We start from the raw sequence: 19,050 nt of genomic DNA on the forward strand, positions 1-19,050 counted from the left end.
CTAGGTAATGCAGTGAATAAGAATGCTGGATTTGGTACCAAACTTGACCACACTTAGCAAGCTGTATGACTTGAGGAAGCCATTTAATCTCTATTTGCCTTAGTTTTCTCAGCTATAAGCTGGGGACAGCATAGCATTTATCTCCAGGGTTGTTATGAGGATCAAATGAGATACTATTTGTAAAGCACTTAGCATAGTGACTGGCACAAAGTAAGGTCTTATAAATGCTTGTTTCCTTCTTTACCTCCATGTTATATTAAATTGTCTCTAAAGAAGTGGCCTAGGGACCAGTGTAAGTTATTGACTTAGTGATTTAACATTTTTAAATGACTCAGATAAAGGCATAGATAGCATTTTTATTAAATTTACAGATGATGCCAAGCTGGGAGGGATAGCTAATATTCTGGATGATAGATCTAGGGAGTAAAAAAAAAAATCTTGATATGCTTGACACTGGAGCTAAAGCGAAGGAGATGAAATTGAATGGGGACAATGTGAGGATTAAGTGTGAGTTAAAAAATATCAGCTCCACAAGTAAGAAATGGTAACACTATGGCTAAAAAGTCCTCCATCTGAAAAAGATCTGAGGGTTTTAATGGACTGCCAGCTCAGGGTCAGACACCAGTGTGAAGAAGATGGAGATGTTCATGTGAGTTTAGTCTGAGTATTGAGAGACACCTATCATTCACAAGATAGAAGGTGACCATACCAACACACTCTAGCCAGGTCAGGCTGTTTTAGAGTATTTGGTTCTGTTCTGGTTACCACATCTGAAAATGGATGTTGACAAATTGGAGAGTTTGCAGGAGGCCAAATGGGATGAGGAAATGCTGAATTAATTGAGTAGGATATGTCTCCAAATACAAGAAGGACTCTGATGTGGAAGGGGAGTTGGACCCTAAAAGGCAGGTCTAGAATGAGTAGGCAGAAGTCACAGAGAAAACAGATTTCAGTTAAATGTAGTGAAAGACTTTCTAATAGTTCAAGTTACCCCAAACTAGAGTGGGCGGTTGGGGAGTAATAGGTTCCCTCCCTCTTTAGAAATGTCAAGGAATAATTGGATGATTATTGAGTGGTTGTGTGGACAGGTGGCAGAAGGGATTCTTTTTCAGGTATGAAATGGACTAGATAGTCTCTGAGGTATTTTCTGATTCTGGGGTTACCGTTGTGGATAAAAGTTGTAGAAAGCAGCATTGGCCAAAAGATCAAAGTCATCGCCTCTTATTCTGTTGGTTCATAGGGAGTGGACTAATGACAAGGGATGATATCACTCCGTAATTGATTCCACAACTCATTCCCCCCCCCCTTTCCTAACTTTCCTATTACTATTGAGAACATCACCATCCTTCCAGTCCCTCAGGTTTACAACCTAAGTGACATTATTGAAATGCTCATGCTCTCTCACTCTTTCCCCTCCATACCCAATTTGTTGCTAAATGTTGTGATAGATATCACTTTTGCTACATCTCTCAAATACGCCCAATTCTTTCCTCTGACATTGCCCACTTCCTGGCGCAGGCCCTCATCCCCTCACACCTGGATTAGTTTAATATCTATTGGTGGGGCTGCTGCCTCAAGTTTCTGTTCACTACAATCCATCCTCTATTTAGCCACCAAAGTTATTTTTCCTAGAACATAGTTCCAACAATGTCACTGCTATTCTTACTCAATACACTCATTTTTCAATTGTGTCTGATGCTTCATGATCCTATGTGGAGTTTTCTTGGCAGAGATAGTGAACTGTTTTGCCATTTCCTGCTCCAGATCATTTTACAGATGAGGAGACTGAGGTAAACAGGGTTAAGTGACTTGTCGGGAGTCATATAGCTAAGAAGTGTCTGAGGCTGGATTCGAATTCAGGGCTTCCTGATTCCAAGCCTGGTGTTTTATTTACTGTGCCATTTACCTGCCCAATAGACCCCAGTGGCTCCCTCTGTCTCCAAGTAAAATGCAAAGCCCTCTGTTTGGTGCTCCAAACCTTCATAACCTGGTCCCTTCCACCCTCTTCTATCTTTTTACATCTTTCCCTTCATATGTACTCTTTTTTTTATTTTAATTAAAAATTTTTTTATTATAGCTTTTTATTTACAAGTTATATGCATGGGTAATTTTTCAGCATTGACGATTGCAAAACCTTTTGTTCCAACTTTTCCCCTCATTCTCCCCACCTCCTCCCCCATATGGCAGGTTGACCAATACATGTTAAATATATCATGTACTCTTTGACCTGGTGACATGGCCTCCTAGCTCTATCACCACCAAGATACTCCAGCTCTCAACTCTGATCATTTTCTTTGGCTATCTCCCTTGCTTAAAACATTCTTCTTCCTCATCTCTACCTCCCGGTTTCTCTGACTTCCTTCAAATCCCACTTAAAATCCCACCTTCTATAGGAAGTCTTTCCTAATCTGTTAATTCCATATTATTTCCCTTTTTTAATTGTATTGCTCATTTGTACAGATTTATTTGCTCCTTGTTTCCCACATTAGGTGTGAGCTCCTTGAGGGAACAGTCTGTCTTTTCCCTCTTTTGGTATTTCTAGCTCTTAATATAGATCCTGCAAGATAATAGATGTTTAATAAATGTTTATTGACTGGCTGGCATCTATGATAGATGTCCCTAGAATTCCCAGTAGTCCTGAGGTCATAGAGAGGCTATTAAGTCACCTTTGGAATTCCCTCAATTTTTCCTAATTTTCTCAGTCTTATACTTTTATTCTACAGATCTGGATGAGGCCATATCTTGTACATAGCCCTCTTCCCCTTCCTCCTATGCCTACTTTGCTAAATCTTTTTCCTTTGGGCAGCTTCATGGCATTGAGGAAAACTAGCATTGGGGTTTTTTTGGGAGGGGAAACTATATAAACAAAGTTAAATACACAGCCAGTCTTTCATCATTCACTCAGACTCTTCATTTAGATGAATGACTGGGAAAAGGCATCGATCATCCAAGCCTATTATTCTACAGCTCTGGCGAGCACGTACTCAGTAAAGAGGATTAACCTGTGATTTTCAAGGTGATGCTTTCTGAGCATCTGCTAGCATTTGGGTCTAATGTCTCAGTATTCAGGCATACAACCCTTGGCAGAATGTCATGCTGGGGGTTGCAAGTGCTCTCTCAGCTGGCATCCAGATGTGTGGCTGCTTCTGGATCTCCTTAACTTCTAGTAGCCATGGCATTATCACAAATCCCATGTGCAGGGACGGTTTGACTTATTATTTGAGTCAGGATACCTCAGCTGTATCCCTCACTCTATCTTTAACTGGCTCTATGCCTTTGGAAAGCCATGGGCATGTTTCTACCTATGTAGAGTGGGTTGGGCAAGTTGACCTCTAAGTTCCCTTGCAAGTAAAGATGTTCTGTTCTGTAATCTAGATTCTATAGACTATATTGTTCATTCTGGTCTATACGAGGAAACTCTAGTGTTGAATCCAGTTCTACTGAACTTCACTTGTCCCTCACCAAGAAACTTGTCTCAACCACCCTGGGAAAGGGACTGAGACATGCTCTTATGACTCATGGTTTCTGTGCCATCTGAAGGTCTCATAGGGTTAATGAAGTCAGGTCATACCATAATGGTAGAACAAGGAGGCCCAGTGGAAGTGAGATACCCAACTGGGTAGAGTGATTACACTATTGGATTTGGAGAGTTAGAGGCCCAGGGTGCAGTAACATCAGTGATCTTGAGCTATCTTGACTAGCTCTGAGCCTCGGGTCCTTCCTCTATAAAGTTGGCAACATTGGCTTCTAAGGACCTTCCCAGGGTTAGAGCTTCAGTTCACGTCAAATTCAGAGCCTTTGGTTGTGTCCACAGTCCCCTCTGCTCTTTGCCCACACCACTGAATTGTCAAAACTCAGGCTTTGCTCCAGCCATCCCAAAACATGAGGGAATTCTCCCTCTTCTGGTCACCACAAGATTGTATTTGTATCTCTCCAATGGCACTGATTACATTCTACCTGTTATTATACTTCTATCCATAGTTTATCTTACCCCCGTGTCCTCTACTAGATCATAAACTTCCTTGAAGGCAGAAATTTGATTCGTCTTTGTATTTCTCCAAGAACCATTCTTTGTATATAATGTGTTTAAGAAGTTTGTGGAATTTATTTTGTTAGACAAATTTTATATTATCTTCACATCTTCACATCTATACCAGATACAGTGTCCTGCATAGTAGAACTCAGTAAATCTTTGCCGAACTGAACCTGGACAGGAACAACCTGAGGTTTTGCCCACAAACGGTGCCAGAATCTACAAGCTTGTGGGAAAAGTACTGCTGGGCACTGAGGGATCATTTCAGGCTTGGCCCCAAGGACGGCTAGTTCTAAAGGAGGCAGTTTATCTCTAGTCCCCCACTCTCACTTAATGTCCTTTTTTATTTCCCTACAGATCAGTATTTTCATCTTATGTGGATCTCTCTTGTCAAGAAGAGATTCAGATAAATATCTACTCATCAAGCTTCCAGATCCATCCCCAGCTTCACCATGCTTTGTTTTCAGGCCACCACACTCATTTTCTTCCCCCTCCCACTAGCATCTTGGATTGTATTATGGGCTCCCCTGGTCCAGACATGAGTTTTTACTTTACCTTGTGAGGGCCTAGGCTACCACACCATTTCCTGGTGATCTTGCAGCATACGTCCCACTCTCTTCTCCTTTAGCTCCTTTTTACATGTCAAGAACAGGAATGGCTGGCTTGCTTTTAGCAATTCTCACCATTTAGCGCAAATACTGGCACTATGTACTCATTGTCTTCCCCACATATACCTATATCTTTATCTATCTGTCAATTTCTATTTCTGTCCTTCTATTTACATATGTTAGTTGTCTCTAAATCTGTCTGATCCTATGTCTTATCCATCCAAATGTCTCTCTCTCCCCCATGTCCATCCCAAATATTTATCCAATCATATTTCTATCACCATAATTTACCTACCTACCTGTCACATGTAGGTTTTAGAGCTGTGAATGTATTCTCTAAGGAGGGATAGCAAATGTATAACCCTCTAAGGGAGTGGATATCAAGGAAAAGGCATTGCTTAATACAGAGTAAGGTTCTAATGTGGAAATTTCAGGCACGGTGGTACCTTGGTGAAATATTTTGGAGGTATAGAAGAGCTTCCTCTGGCATCTGTGAAATCATGTGAATAGCCAGCTATAATGTAAAAGCTGCCTAGATGTGAAGCAAAATTGATTTTTTTTAGTAATCTTTTAGTGAAAAGAGAGACCCTATTTGAAAATGGGAAACTCTGACTAGCAAGTGAGGTAAGAAGGTCCTTTTAGAGAAGCTAGGGTAGGAAATAAAAGTTGTGTTTTAAGACTTCATTTTTGGTAGGATTTTCTACTACCCTTGGATGTCTTGGGTCTTGGTTGTCCAGTTCTTAAATTCACTTCTCAGCTCAAAGCATCCCCTCATTCCCTGCTCTCCTCGACTTTTGACAGTGTTCAGCACCCCTGTTTTCTTAAAGTACTCACAAATGCCCTTGACTCTTCTGTCAGTAAGTCTGTCCTTACTCGGAAAAAGAATAGATTTCTATACATATGGTCGGAGGTGAGGGATGTTGGGCAAGTTCCATGACTCACAATAGACCACCCCATCTTTTTATTGTAGTGCTTGAAATTCAACTATTTGAGATTCATAGCTTTGGGACTTGAAGACATCGAAGGTTTCCAAAGGCACTTTTAAGAACACAACTATAACCCAAAATTTTAGTAAGAAATTTGGAAGTCAGTGGAGAACAAGGCACTATTAGTAAGCATGGAAGATTCATAGATATTACAAAGGGTGGGAATGTAGGGAGGAGCTACAGGAAAAAAGTCCAGCAGAAAAGACAAACATGGTTGACTTTACAGTTTTGTCCATAAATGAAATCTGGAATGATGTGTGACTCATCTTCCTTATTGTATCTATCTTGTGCTGTGGTTGAAAAGATGGAGGGGATTGGAGAAAAAAGTTCTAAGAGGATCTCTCTGGTTACTTCCTATTGGGGAAATCATACCATGATGTGCAGAGAGAACTCGAGAACCAAAAAGAGACTGTGGGAAAGAATGAAGATGAGCCAAGCAGGAAAATGCTACTTTCCTGATAGTTAATTCTCCTGTCCACACTAGTTAATCTTCTCCAGAGGGCATTTTGGTTAATCCTTATCTGCTAAGACATGTGTAATACTCCAAAGCACATTTTTTGGGGGAAGGCAGAGCTAAAATGTGATACATGCAAATGCTAGAAAGGCCATATTATGGGGAACAACATAGACAGGAGCTGGGAGAACAAAGCAAAGATGAACCTGTGCATGGTGAATGATGGAAGAGAGCAAAATGAATAGTGACCAACAAAGACCATCCTAAAGATATTTAGGGGAGAGAGAAAAAAGAAAACTATAAGGCACTTTCTTCTGCCTCATATGAGATCTGTCTCATCTCTGTGGTCCACATATCCATTTGCCCAATTTTAAGGGGGGAAAGATAGCATTGGTCTAACACAAGATGAAGGTCAACTGTTCGCCTTTAAATAAAAATATTTCGATCCGGCTCCTCTGTCAATTATACTGGCTCTGCAGAGAAGCTGAACAATGATTAGTAGAGGCTAGGAGCTTTTGGTGTTTGGAGGTAGTCTGGCATTTTGGAAGGAGCAGAGCCTCAGGTGGGGGATTATCTCAGATGATGTTCTAGACTCAGGGTAACGGAGTTAGGCTGTTGTCTTTCATTCTTGAGGTTGGGGTCCAGGTACAGAGCATGTCTGACGGTGACTAATTAGACCAGTCTGAGGCTCTACCACAGTTTGGGCTGTTTGAAGTGGAGATGTCTCTAACTTTGCACATCTCCTATTTCTTTTGAACTATTGCAATTCCGCTTTGCTCATAGAGTATAGTCCCTTCCTTGATGAGGGCATGTCATTCTGGGAAGTCTTGTGCTGATGTCGGCCATGTCTCATTGAGCATAAAACTGTTGAGAGCTCGGGAGTGTTCTTGTATCATTTCTTACTTCCACAAGCTTGCCTTATGTGAGTGCTCCATAAAACAGGCTTTTAGACAAATGTGAACATGTCCAGCCCGCTAAGAGTTGCACTTTCTGCAGTAGAATTTGAATACGTGGCAGTTTAACTGAGAAAGGATCTCAAGGTCTGGTATCACCTTGCCAGGTGTTCTTAGGATCTTCCTAAAACAATTCAAATGGAAATGATTGAGCTTCCTGGTGTGGGGCTGGCTACTGTCCAGACTTCCCAGGCACACAGCAATGAGGTCAGCACAACTGTGAGAGGACTTCTTGGGTTACCTACAATATCATACCTATCAAGTTGACTTATATGACAGAAAAGGAAAATGACAGATGTTGGAAAAGGTATTGGGGAAACTGGGACCCTCAACCACTGTTGGTGGAGTTGTGAACTGATCCAACCATTCTGGAGAGCAATTTGAAGCTATGTCCAAGGAGCTATAAAACTGTGCCTACCTTTTGATACAGCAACACCACTACTAAATCTACATCCCCAAAAGATCAAAGGACCTATATATACAAAAATATCTATATATCAGTTCTTTTTGTGGTGGTAAAGAATTGGAAATTGAGGTGTGTCCATCAACTATGGAATGGCTGAAGAAGATGTGTTAGATGATTGCCATGAAATATTATTAGTTTATAAGAAATGACTGGGATGATGGCTTCAGAAACAAACCTGGGAAGACTTAACTGATGCTGAGTGAAGTGAACATAATCAGGAGAACATTGTACACAGTAACAGCGATATTGTACAATGACCAACTGCGAACGACTTGACTCTCTTCAGCAGTACAAAGATCCAAGGCATTCTGAAGGATACTGTGATGAAAAATGCCATCTACTCCTAGAGAAAGAACTGACAGAATCTGAATGCAGATAAAAAAAAATACTGTTTTTTAAAATTTGTTTTTCTTGGTTTTTTGTGTTTTCTTTTACAACATGATTAATATGAAAATGTTTTGCATGTCTGTTCATGTATAATCCTTATCAAATTGCCTTCTCAATGAGTAGGGAACAGAGGGTGGTTGGGAGGAAGTGAATTGAGTTTTAAACTCAAAATGATGAAAAAACAAAGATTCAAATTGTTTTTTACATGTAATTGGAAACAATAAAATAGTAAAACTTATTTTAAAGAGAAAAGTTCCTATGAGGTTAAAAGGAATTCATAAGAACATTACAATAAAAGAACCATTATGAGTTTTCTTTCTAGAAGTGATGGAGAAATAAGCCTGAAACACCATGGACCAAACCTCACAAAATCCACCTTACAGGTGGATAGATGTTTCTGTAGGACTTAACTGAAGACTGAAAAGGCATGTAGTCAAGTCAATACTAAATAATGAAGAGAAAAATGTAGTCTCTGGAAGAAGAGAGCCTCTAGGAGAATGAAGTAGGGGATGAAGGAAGTAATTGAAATGGGGAGAGAGGAAGAAAGGGAGACATCTTTATTAAGGTGTCAAAGGAATCCTACTGAAAAATACTTTTATAAGTAGGGTGAGAAAGATGGATACTTTATGTTTGGATACAGTATGCAGGGATTTATTGACTAGAGAGGACACTTCCTCTGAGTATTTTGCCTCCATGAATGGTCGCCTGAGCTCATGGGGGAAATTAACATGCAGAAATATGACATACATGGACCCAGAGAGAAGATTTCATGGTAAATGGGGAGGGAAAGTGATAATAGAGAAAGTAAGAGGTAGTAATGAACTGTATAACTAGGCATATAAGACAATTTCTATCCTGGAGTCCTCTATACTTCTATTTTCTCTATCTCCTACAGGAATTGATACCTCTAAGAGTTTGTCACAACAGAAAAAAAGAGGAAACGATGCAAGGTTCATATGACAGTATAAAAATTGTTTAGGAAAAAAAAATCAAAACTGGTATTTTAGAAATTCTATGGGGAATACAGAAACTAAAGGAGGAATAAATTAACAAAGGGATCATGAATTTAAGAATAAAAATTTAGAATAAGCAGAAAGGAAACAGAATTAATGAAGATAGTGAAATATATATATATTTTTAAGAAAAAGGCATAGTAAAAAAAAATTTAAACCTAATAAAAGAATTTGAAGGGGAAAAAAAGGGAGATTTGGCTTTACTTAATTGGGAGGGGAAAAAAAGAAAGAATTAAATAACTAAATAAAATGAAGAACAAAAAAAGCAATAAGTTAAATAAAACTTCAGAACCATGGAAAAGTAGGCAAGAATTGTGAGGACCTTGAGGCTTGAATGTGAGAGAAAGAGAAATAATATGAATTTTAAAAGTAGACTAAGCAATAATAACTGAAAATACAATGTACTATATTTAAATAGGAAGAGGAACAAAAATCCTTATTATAAAAAATAGATTAGCAGAGAAAATATAAACTTAACTTTAACTATAAATGCCAATGGATTAAACAAGCTAATAAAACAAAAGAAAGTGACAGACTGAATAAAAAATCAAAACTTTCATTGGATAAATAAGCAACCTCAACTGCTTACAAATAGCATGCCTAGAAAGCAAAGACATACACAGAATAAAAATGAAGGGTGAAACAAAATTTATTATGCATCAGGTTGGTTATTTGCTTGTTTATCATATGTTAATGAAACCAAAATGAAATCCAATTATCTGTAACTTACCACACCAAATAAAGATAATCCAAAAATGCAGCCTGAAAAGCTTTTTTTAAAAAAAAAAATACATTAAATACATTTTCCCATTGATGCTTATCAAGAAAATAAAGATGGATTCCTATCGAAAAAACATGGATTCTTAAGAGTAATAAAATGTATGCTTAATATTAAAAAAAAACCTTTTGAAATCATTTAAAGGAAATTATAATTTAGAAATTTATATAAGTTTTTATAAATTTTAAAAACTATAATTTAAAAGTAGTAATCCTTATTATGAAGCCTGATCAAATACTGGTGACACTCCCTTTGTAACCAAATACAAATGATATGGTAAATTCCGATCTCCAGATCATAGTGGAACTGAGTTAGTTCTCTTTGGCTGTTAATCTAAACAGTCTACAATTCACACCCAGAGGTTGTCCATTTGCTCCCAGCAGTTTTATATGCTTACTGTGATTAGAGATGCTTATCTAAGCCTCAGTTAAGGATTTTTAAAAAATCACATTAAAGGATGATAATGGAGATCTGTTCTATTATAAGTCAATGAGGGACTTTTCCAGTAAGTGATATAATTCTCTCTCCCTGCTACTCACCTTTTCTTGCCTCTCTTTCCTTTATCCATTAATCCCTCCCTCTTCCATCTCTTCTTCCTGTTTTCCCCTCTTTTCATTTCCCCTTGACTCTTCCTCTGTTCTTTCTTCTTACTCCTTTCTCTTCTCATTTATCTTTTTTCCCTCTCTACTTTACCCTTTTCCTGCCTTGCTCCATTCTTCCCCCTGCTTTCTCATTCCTCGCCTCTCTTTTGCCTTTCTTCCTCCCTTCCCCATTTGTCCTTCTCTCCCTTTCCTTCCTTATCCTCCCTCTTCCTTTCACTTTTATTTTTCCTCCTTGATCATTCCTTAGACCTATTAATGATCCTTAAGGGATTTAAGAATTTATTGGTTATTAGCCTAAACCTATGTAAAATGATTAATTAAATAATAATAATGTCTATATATTTCCAGCCTGAGAATGAGTCATTTCTGCCTTCAAAGCAATCAGTCATCCACAGGACAGCTAGCTCTTGAGGGGCACCTTGGGAGCACCTCATCTCTGGGCTTTTAGTCAGCAGGACTTCTAAGAAATGCCCTCACTGAGAGGGAGACCAGCTTGGCCAGATCTTTCCTGGGACCTCACTTTGAGCTCCCACAAGCTCAAGTGGATTACTCACAACTGTCCCAAACAAACCCTTGAGAAAGAAGGTGAAGGGAAAGGAGAAGCAAAAATTAATAATAAAAGCTGCTCATATATGTATATGTGGACTCCATGCCCTTTGACCAGCTGGCACTGGTATCCTTAGGGGAATACAATTTCCTGAGAAAGATGGCATCATTTCTTTATCTTGCTTGCTTTCTTTCGAGATGGTAAAGACTTCTTATGTATCTTTAAGTCCGATGGTGTCGAATCAAAAAGGGCCTCTAGCAGCTTAGGTTTAAGTTTCGTCAGAGATGGTGTACTTTTTTTCCTAAGGAACCAAAATCCAGATAAAGTAGGGGATAATGAACAGAACCATAGCTACCCCATGGAAGAGCTACTCAAGGAGAACACTTGGCCAGGGGACCCATTCCCCACTTGATACCCACCTATCCCCATTTCAGAGGCCAAATAGTTTAAGCCCATATCAACTTGGATCTGGATGGAACCAAAGAGACCATCTAGTGCAATCCCTTACATGTCAGAGACTTAAATCTGGAAGAACTGTTAGAAGTTAAACTCTGTGATTTACAGGCAAGGGAATTGAAACAGGAATTGGAGGGAAAGTAGATGGCAACTGAGTTATCTTCTTGAAGTTAACAGTAGAGAACTAGGGCTCTATACCTAGCCTTTCATACAGCAGGTGCTCATAATTTATTGAATGAATGAATGAGACCTGGATTTGAGTCTCAGCATTGCCATGAATTATTTGCACGATCTTATACATGTTAGTACCTCTCTGAGAATCAGTTTTTTCTTCTGAAAAATGTGGATAAACCAAGAAATCTCAGCTCAATATTCAAATCTCTGATTCTGTATTTCAGTAATTATTTAATAGATGGTCTCTATTCTACTCCATCCACATCCCTATCCAAATCATCCTCTGCTTGATAAGAAATAGTCAAACAGCTAGAATGGCTTTATTCTTAGTACCCAATGGCCTCAGAGAGTTCTTAGAGTCTAGCCACACCATTTCTTGACCAAATGACATGAAGGATTCCAAGTTCAGTATAATATTTAGCTTTGGGTAAACATAAAATTAGGGGATTGGCCCAGATGATATTTAGAATCTCCCTCAGCTCTTAAACTGTAATTCTGGGATCACAGATCTCATGAATGTAGTCTTGCTCTTTCTGATTGTTTCATCACCATTTCATCCCCTGCAGAACTGTAGCCTTAGCTTCCTATCCTTGCTGACCTCCAGTTTGGAACAAGGGTTGGACAGGGAAGTTTGGGATAGTTGAATGTGGGATCTGAAAGATTGCTCAAATTCTTTTCTGTTATGGAAAAAGAGACCTTGATACACAGAAGAGAAGTGGCTTGCCAAAGGTCATAAATTAGTGGCAGAACTGGTATCATGCTCAGTATTTCTTCCTATATAAACCTTAGTTCTAAGTTCCCCCCCCCCCCCAGCCTGGACTTAAGTTGCCTACCTGTTATGTGATTGCTTTTCTGACTTCTCCTCATTAGTTGGAGAACTTGCTTTTGTTTCTTCTTGTTCATCATCATCTTCTTCTTGATCATTATAGATATCAAGGTTCTGGGGAAAGGGTGTAAGGGTGCTGAAAAAAAACACACACCAGGTCATATGTTATTAGTGATATGTTCTGGGTAGGGATCTGGAAGGAGTAGGAAAGGGACCATCTATTAGGAAGGCATTACCAGCTGGGGAGTTGGAAACAAAGCACCTTCCTGAAATCCAGTTCTACATTGCCAACTAGACATCTGCAATTGGATGTTGTTTAGGTATTTTCAACTCAACATGGCCAACACAGAATTCATAATATTTTCCTTCCCAATTTTCCCCCTTCTTAATTTCTCCTTTGAAACTACTACTATTCTATGCACTCAGCATCCTAGCTTTGATTCAACAAGAATGATCCTTGACTCTTTGCTCTTTCTCACCTTTTAGAACCAAGAAATAGCCAAATCTTGTTTCTTTTCCTCCATGATATACCTAACATCCATTTTCTCCACTTGCACAGCCACCATCTCATCACATCTCTTCTAGAGTAAGGTAACAACCTTCTACTTCTTCCTGCCTCCATTCTCTCTCCTCTCCCATCCATCCTTCACTCAGGCTCAAAACTGACTTTCCTCAAGTGCAGGTTTGACCATTTCAACAAGAAACTCCAGTGATCCATTCTTCTCTCTAGAATCGAGTCAACAAAGAAATAACACAAGCAATTATAAAGTGCTGACTTTGTGCCAAGCATAGTCTTTAGCACTAGAAATACAGTGAAGGTCAAAGAAACCTTTGCCCACAAGGAGCTTACATTCTAATGGGTGATGGGGTAAAGTATAAATAACTAGATTCATGCAGGGTATATAAAGAATAGAGGGAAGGTAATTCCAGAAAAGCAGGCACTACTAGCTGGGGCCTCTGGGAATAGCATCCTGCTGGAAGTGGGGTTTAAGCCAATTCTTGAAGAGAATTCTAAGAGATGGGTGAAACTAAGAAATTAAGGGAAACTAAATTTCCCTTAATTCCAGGGAACTAAATTCCAGGGAAACTAAGAGATGGATATGAAGAATGAGAGCATTCCAGGCATGGAGATGGGACACAGAATATGATTGGAGGAAGTGCAAGTAGACCAACATTGTTGGATTATAGAATGTGTGGAGGGAAATAAATTGTAGGAAGAATGGAAAGGTATGAATAGATCAGGGTTGTGAAAATTTTTTAAATGATAAAGGAACTTACATTTCCTCCTGGGGTTAATAGGGAAACCATTGGAATTTACTGAGTTGTGTGTATTTCTTGTCATTGGGGGTGAGGGGATGACATGATCTGACTTGTGCTTCAGGAAAACTACTCTGATTTTTGAATGGAAGGTGCATTGAAGTGGGGAGAGAGTTGAACATGGAGACCCATTAAAATGCTAGCACAATATTCCAGATGAGAAGTGAGAATGCATTAAATACAAACTGAAGACCTTTCCAATGATCAACTATGATATACTTGGCTCTTCTCAGCAAAAAAAAAAAAAAATTCCTAAAGACTTATGATGGAAAATGCCATCCATCCAGAAAGAGAACTATGGAGTCTGAATGCAGATCTAGTGAAACATACTATTTTCACTTTATTTTTTTTATGTTTTTTTTCCCTTTTGCAACCTGTTCTTTACATGACTGCAAATTTTACATGACTGCAAATATATAATCTATATCAAATTATTTACCATCTTAGGTACAGAGGGAGGAAATATGGAACTCAAAATTGTACAAAAAAGGAATATTAAAATTTGTCTTTACATGTAATTGCAAAAAAATATATTCTTCCTTTTTTTTTTTTTTTAAAAAGATCTTTCCAATTGGGCTATATCTTACTTTCACAGGCTCATTGCTTTAGGTGATTCATATTCCAACTAAACCAGCTTTCTTGCTTTTCCGTGCATGGCTCAACTCATTAGCTTCTTACAAGTTCCTTGAAGATGAGAACTGGTTTTGCATCCCAGCAGTAAGCACTGTGTCTGGCTTAATAAATGTTTGTTGACTAGACCTCATAGTTGGTCAATCAATAAACATTTTTAAGCATCTACTATGCACTAGGCACTGTGCAAAATGCTGGACATCTTTCTTGATTCTCTAGTTATTAGAAGTTCCTTCCTCTTAAGATTATTTTCTAGCTACCTTGTTTATATTTTTATCTAATTTTCTATAAATTATATATGTTTTCTTCCACCTCCCTCCCCCCCGAACGTTGAAAAGGCAACTTTTAAACATCGTTTTTGTCTTTGTTTACTTAGGGTACACAGTAGGCACTAAATCAGTACTTTAAATGTCTGGTCGGAAAGAAAACATGGATGATGAGTTCCAGAAGCAGATTTTTTTTAAAAGCTAGCATAGAGGCCGAGTGTGAGCTTCCACCAGTGCATTCAAACTGTGAAAAAGTAGTTATTGAAAAATTCTTGATTTCCTTCATTGAGTATTTCAGCCTTTAGAAAGGGCAAAAGGAAATAAAGGCTGCTATTCTGAGTGGGAGAAGAATGATGGAGACAAAAAGGGCTGAAGTCTTGGGAGGAGGCAGCTATTCTGTGAAGACTTTATGACAGATGTGAAAGAGAATCATGGAAAGAGATGAACGCATCCCCGTACTTTAAGAGAGGAACTTCAAAAAGTCTAAAAAGGAGAGATCATCTTGTTTGATGGAGAAAGGTATCTCAAGAGGGGTGGGATGCTCTCAAAAGCAGAGTCCTGAGAACACCAACGCAAGTAAATGTGTTCCACCTGATATAGAGTGATGTTGTAGGAAGACAGCTGATTGTGTCAGCTGACCTGGTTCTAATCTTGCTTAGTGTACTTTTTATTTCTGTTGTAATCAGCTGTAAAAAAAAAGAGAGGGTTGGACTATATAGACATTATATTATATATATGTATAATATAGTTGGACTATATTGGAATATATATATATATATTATATATATAATGTATAATATAGTCCAACCCTCTCTTTTGTTGAGTTGTGTGTATGAAGGGGTTTCCAAATACCTTTTCTGCTCTGGATCTATGAGTTTATGATAAAACAACTCCTATGTCCCCTACCAGTTCAACAAGTTAGCTTCTTAAATCTTTCTTCTCGTCTACAAAATGGATATAAAGGGATGGATAAGTGAAGGGAAGTTATGTTACATAATTTCTAAGGTCCCTTCTAACTCCATGCTCTGTGAAAGTAAATATAGAGTGGAATATACAGAGATATTAGTTTTACCATTACTAGTCTGGGGAGAGTCAGTTAACAGTGGAGCTGGAGAAGATGGTGGAACTCAAGGCTCAGCTTTGGTCTCCTCTGTATCAGAAGTCAGAATTTAACTGTGGGAATATCCTTTCAGTTTAGGGAAGGGGGAAGGGAGGAGGATTCGCAAGATGGAGGCATTGATTGTGGTTTGGTGGACCATTGGGTCGAAAAGAATAGAACCTCCAGGTGACAGATTCTTTTGAGTGAGAATGGCTATAACTGGAATGATGCTTCAGGCATCATGGAGTAGAAGTAGTGGGGGGAGCATTGGGCCTAAAATCTGATCTAGATTTGAATGTTGTGTGAGTTTGGGAAATAACTTCCCTCCTCTGCCCAATTTCCCCGCCTCTAAAATAGGGACAATGATGCTGGCATTTCCTGGCTCACCCAGGTGGTATGAAATACTCCTTGTATAGCTATAACCTCTTATGGGTAATGTCGTGGGATTTCTGGGCCTGGGAGGCTGGGAAGGGGCTGCAAACTCCCCAGTGGTCAGGGCCGCTCTACCATTTGTTAAGTGCCAGTTTACTCTGCCAGGCTCTGGGCGGCATGCTGCCCTCAAGGAACTTCCATTCTATTAGCATGTGGGTCTGTTAAGTGTTGGGGCTTATCAAGCATTACTGGTAAGGGGTATGAAGCATGCTGTGGGTTGCATGAGATGGATGGACTCTTATTATCCTCATTTTACAGTTGAAGAAACTGAGGTAACAGTCAAGTGATTTTCTGAGGCTGGTTTTGAACTTAGGCCTTCATGATTCTGAGCCCACTGTCCCCACAAGATCCTCCCCTCCCCACCCAGGCCTGCTGCATGAGTGGCAGTTGCAGGGATTCCAATTTATACAAATCTCTGTTCTTTCAATCTTGGATTTAGATCCACATTTGAGGCAAAGGACTTTCGGCAGAGGCTTGAGTCCAGAACGGGTGACTCTAAAGGTGGACCTTTCATCCACTGAGGCAGATCAGCAGGAGGCATTTGGGGAGGAAGAGACATTTCAATCCCCTTCCTCCTCGCTCTCAGGATTTCAGGAAAGCCACACACAGTCCTGGGCGACTACATGTGAATCACTGACCTCTCTGGGCCCAAGTTTCTTCCTCTGTGAAATGAAGATGAGACAATGGACAAAGGGCTGGATTTAGAGCCAACTAAGGACCTTGGGTTTGAATTCTAACTCTGTCACCTACTAACTGTGTGACCTTGGACAAACCACTTCACTCCTGTGACTCTAAGGTAGCTTCCAGTCCTAAATCTACAATTGCAAAAAGTTAAACTGGGTGATCCCTAAAGGTCCCCTTCCAGCTTGGACATTGCTGCACGGGCCGGCTTCCTGGAAGTCCTTTTGTTTTTTCCTGTCCTCCTAGACTGGCTTTAATTCCAAAACATTCTTACCATTAGCCAAGTTCCCAGTCTGAACTGTGTCACTACACTCAATCATTCATGGCCAACAGGCCTGGACAGTGACAGACGACAGGGCATTAATGCAGCTGGGGGAGGGGGGGAGAGGAAGGTGGGGGAGGGCTGCCGGTTCCCCAGATAATTTATGTCGGCTGATTATGCAGATCAGCAGAAATTCAGGAAGTGGCCTTAAGCTCCAGGCCAGCTGTGGTCCATCACCACCTAAAGGTAACAGGAGAAACAGCCAACTGACAGAAATTTCTATGGTTTGAAGGGATGCAGTGGATGGAGCAAAGATGGGCTAAGCCTGGGGCAGTAATGCTGAGCATCCCCAGGGTACATCCCCTTCCCTTCTCCTTTCCTCCCCTTCCCCCAATTCTGACCCACTATAAGGTTCACTACTATTTTGATAGAGAAAGTTTAGCTTTTTGGGAAAAAAATCCCAGGATGCCTTGTTCACTTTACAGAATAGTGCTGGGAGGGCCCTTAGCTAATAAATGGCAAAGCCATACTTTGAACTCAGATCCCTAGACTCCAAACTCAGTTCTTCTTCCATTGTACCACTTCACACCTCCTTAGTTGTTCCAAGTACATTACTGTATTGGTATTGGTCTCCTTTCTGCCCTGCTCCAACACAGATCAACCCCTCTAGACCCCTGGGAGCCACAATGAGGCAGGAGGGATGGTGACGGGCTATCTGGAGTTATCTCTTCGATCTCCTCGAAGGCAAGGGCCACGCTTGGGTCATTTTTGTAGCCTCCCCAGTGCCTGGCACAGAGCTGGGTACACAGTAGCAACACCTTAAGTATTAAATGACCGGCTGCTTAGTGTTTGGGGTACAAAAGGGATCCAGGAACAAGTGGACATAGTTACATCACCCTCTTGGAGTGGATTGGACCTAGTGAGCATTGGAAGGACCCTTGTAGGGACCCACTGCAGTGTCCAGTCCAGGTCCCCATGAATCTAATAAAAACCAGCTAACGTCGAGGAAACACTTTGTGATGCTCTCCCTGTATTATCTCACTTAATCCTCACAACAACTCTGAGAGGCAGCTGTGCCCCTGTTTGTAGAAACAAGAGAGCAGATCAAGTGACTTACCCAGAGTCACCCAGTTGAGCAAGTGTTTGAGTCAGGAATTCAGATCATCTTGATTCCAAAGCCAGTGCCCTATCCACTAGGCTGTCTGACTGGCTAAATCTTCTAGCTCTTCTCCCCAGACCATAAGTTCCCATCCAGGGTCCATACATGGACTCCCACTGGGTAGAAGAAGCTCTTCTTAAGGAAGCAACTTTTCTTTATGGAAAATTAATCACTTTCTTTCATTTCTTATGTGTTTATTCATAGTAAACTAGGATTTATTTCATGTTGAATAAAGCATTGCCTGAAAATCTGAAAAAAAATCGGATAACCTCAGCCATAGATTTTTAAACTGAAATTGTCCTAAAAAATCACCTTGTCCAAAATACTTCTACATTCATTGTCTTATGCAATTCTTGCAACAATTTCTAGGGCAGCTCAGTGGTGCCCTGGTGCACAGAACACCGGGCTCAATCAAGGAGACTCATCTTGGCCTCCAACACTTCCTAGCTAGGTGACACTGTGCAAGTCACTCTACCTTATTTGCCTCAGTTCCTTCTCTGTTAAAATGACCTGGAAAAGAAAATGGCAAACCATTCGGTATTTTTGCTAAGAAAACTCCAAATGGGGTCACAAAGAGTTGGACATGAATAATACAACTGAACAACAACAAAAAAAGCAGTCCTTATTCTGAAGATGGGGGAAATGGTGTTCAGTTGAGATGGGCACTTGTCCAAGATCTAGAACAAGCAGAATTAGAATGAGATCTCAAGGATCCAAGGAGCGTTCTTCCCTCTGTATCAAATTTAGTTGAGCCATCACATTGTCAAGATGAGAAAAATTAGTTCCAGGTTTTTTTTTTTTTAATGGATAAAAAAATTGTAATTTATAAAAAATAAATTCAAGGTTACATAGCTAGTGAATGAGGAAGCCATAATCAGAACTCAGGTCTCTCAACTTCTCCCCTAGCATTATTTGCTCTAT

At 39.8% G+C, this 19,050-nt stretch overlaps 1 protein-coding gene across 2 annotated transcripts in view; it reads right to left on the reverse strand.

Annotated features, from left to right (window-relative positions):
* Positions 1 to 9,531: 9,531 nt before the first annotated feature.
* The window catches only part of C1H3orf20 (chromosome 1 C3orf20 homolog), a 94,405-nt gene continuing 84,886 nt past the window's right edge, over positions 9,532 to 19,050 (reverse strand). The window contains exons 16-17 of one of the 2 annotated variants that reach the window (XM_031955763.1): positions 12,291 to 12,419; positions 9,532 to 11,128 (exon numbers count right to left, since the gene is read on the reverse strand). In XM_031955763.1, the coding sequence (XP_031811623.1) occupies positions 10,993 to 11,128; positions 12,291 to 12,419 (265 nt within the window). In that variant the 3' untranslated portion in view covers positions 9,532 to 10,992. Of the gene's footprint in view, positions 11,129 to 12,290; positions 12,420 to 19,050 lie in introns of those variants that run through there. The other variant, XM_031955768.1, reaches the window with a different exon arrangement.

The sequence above is a fragment of the Sarcophilus harrisii genome, chromosome 1 (genome assembly GCF_902635505.1).
Source record: "Sarcophilus harrisii chromosome 1, mSarHar1.11, whole genome shotgun sequence".
In the NCBI taxonomy this organism is placed as follows: domain Eukaryota; kingdom Metazoa; phylum Chordata; class Mammalia; order Dasyuromorphia; family Dasyuridae; genus Sarcophilus; species Sarcophilus harrisii.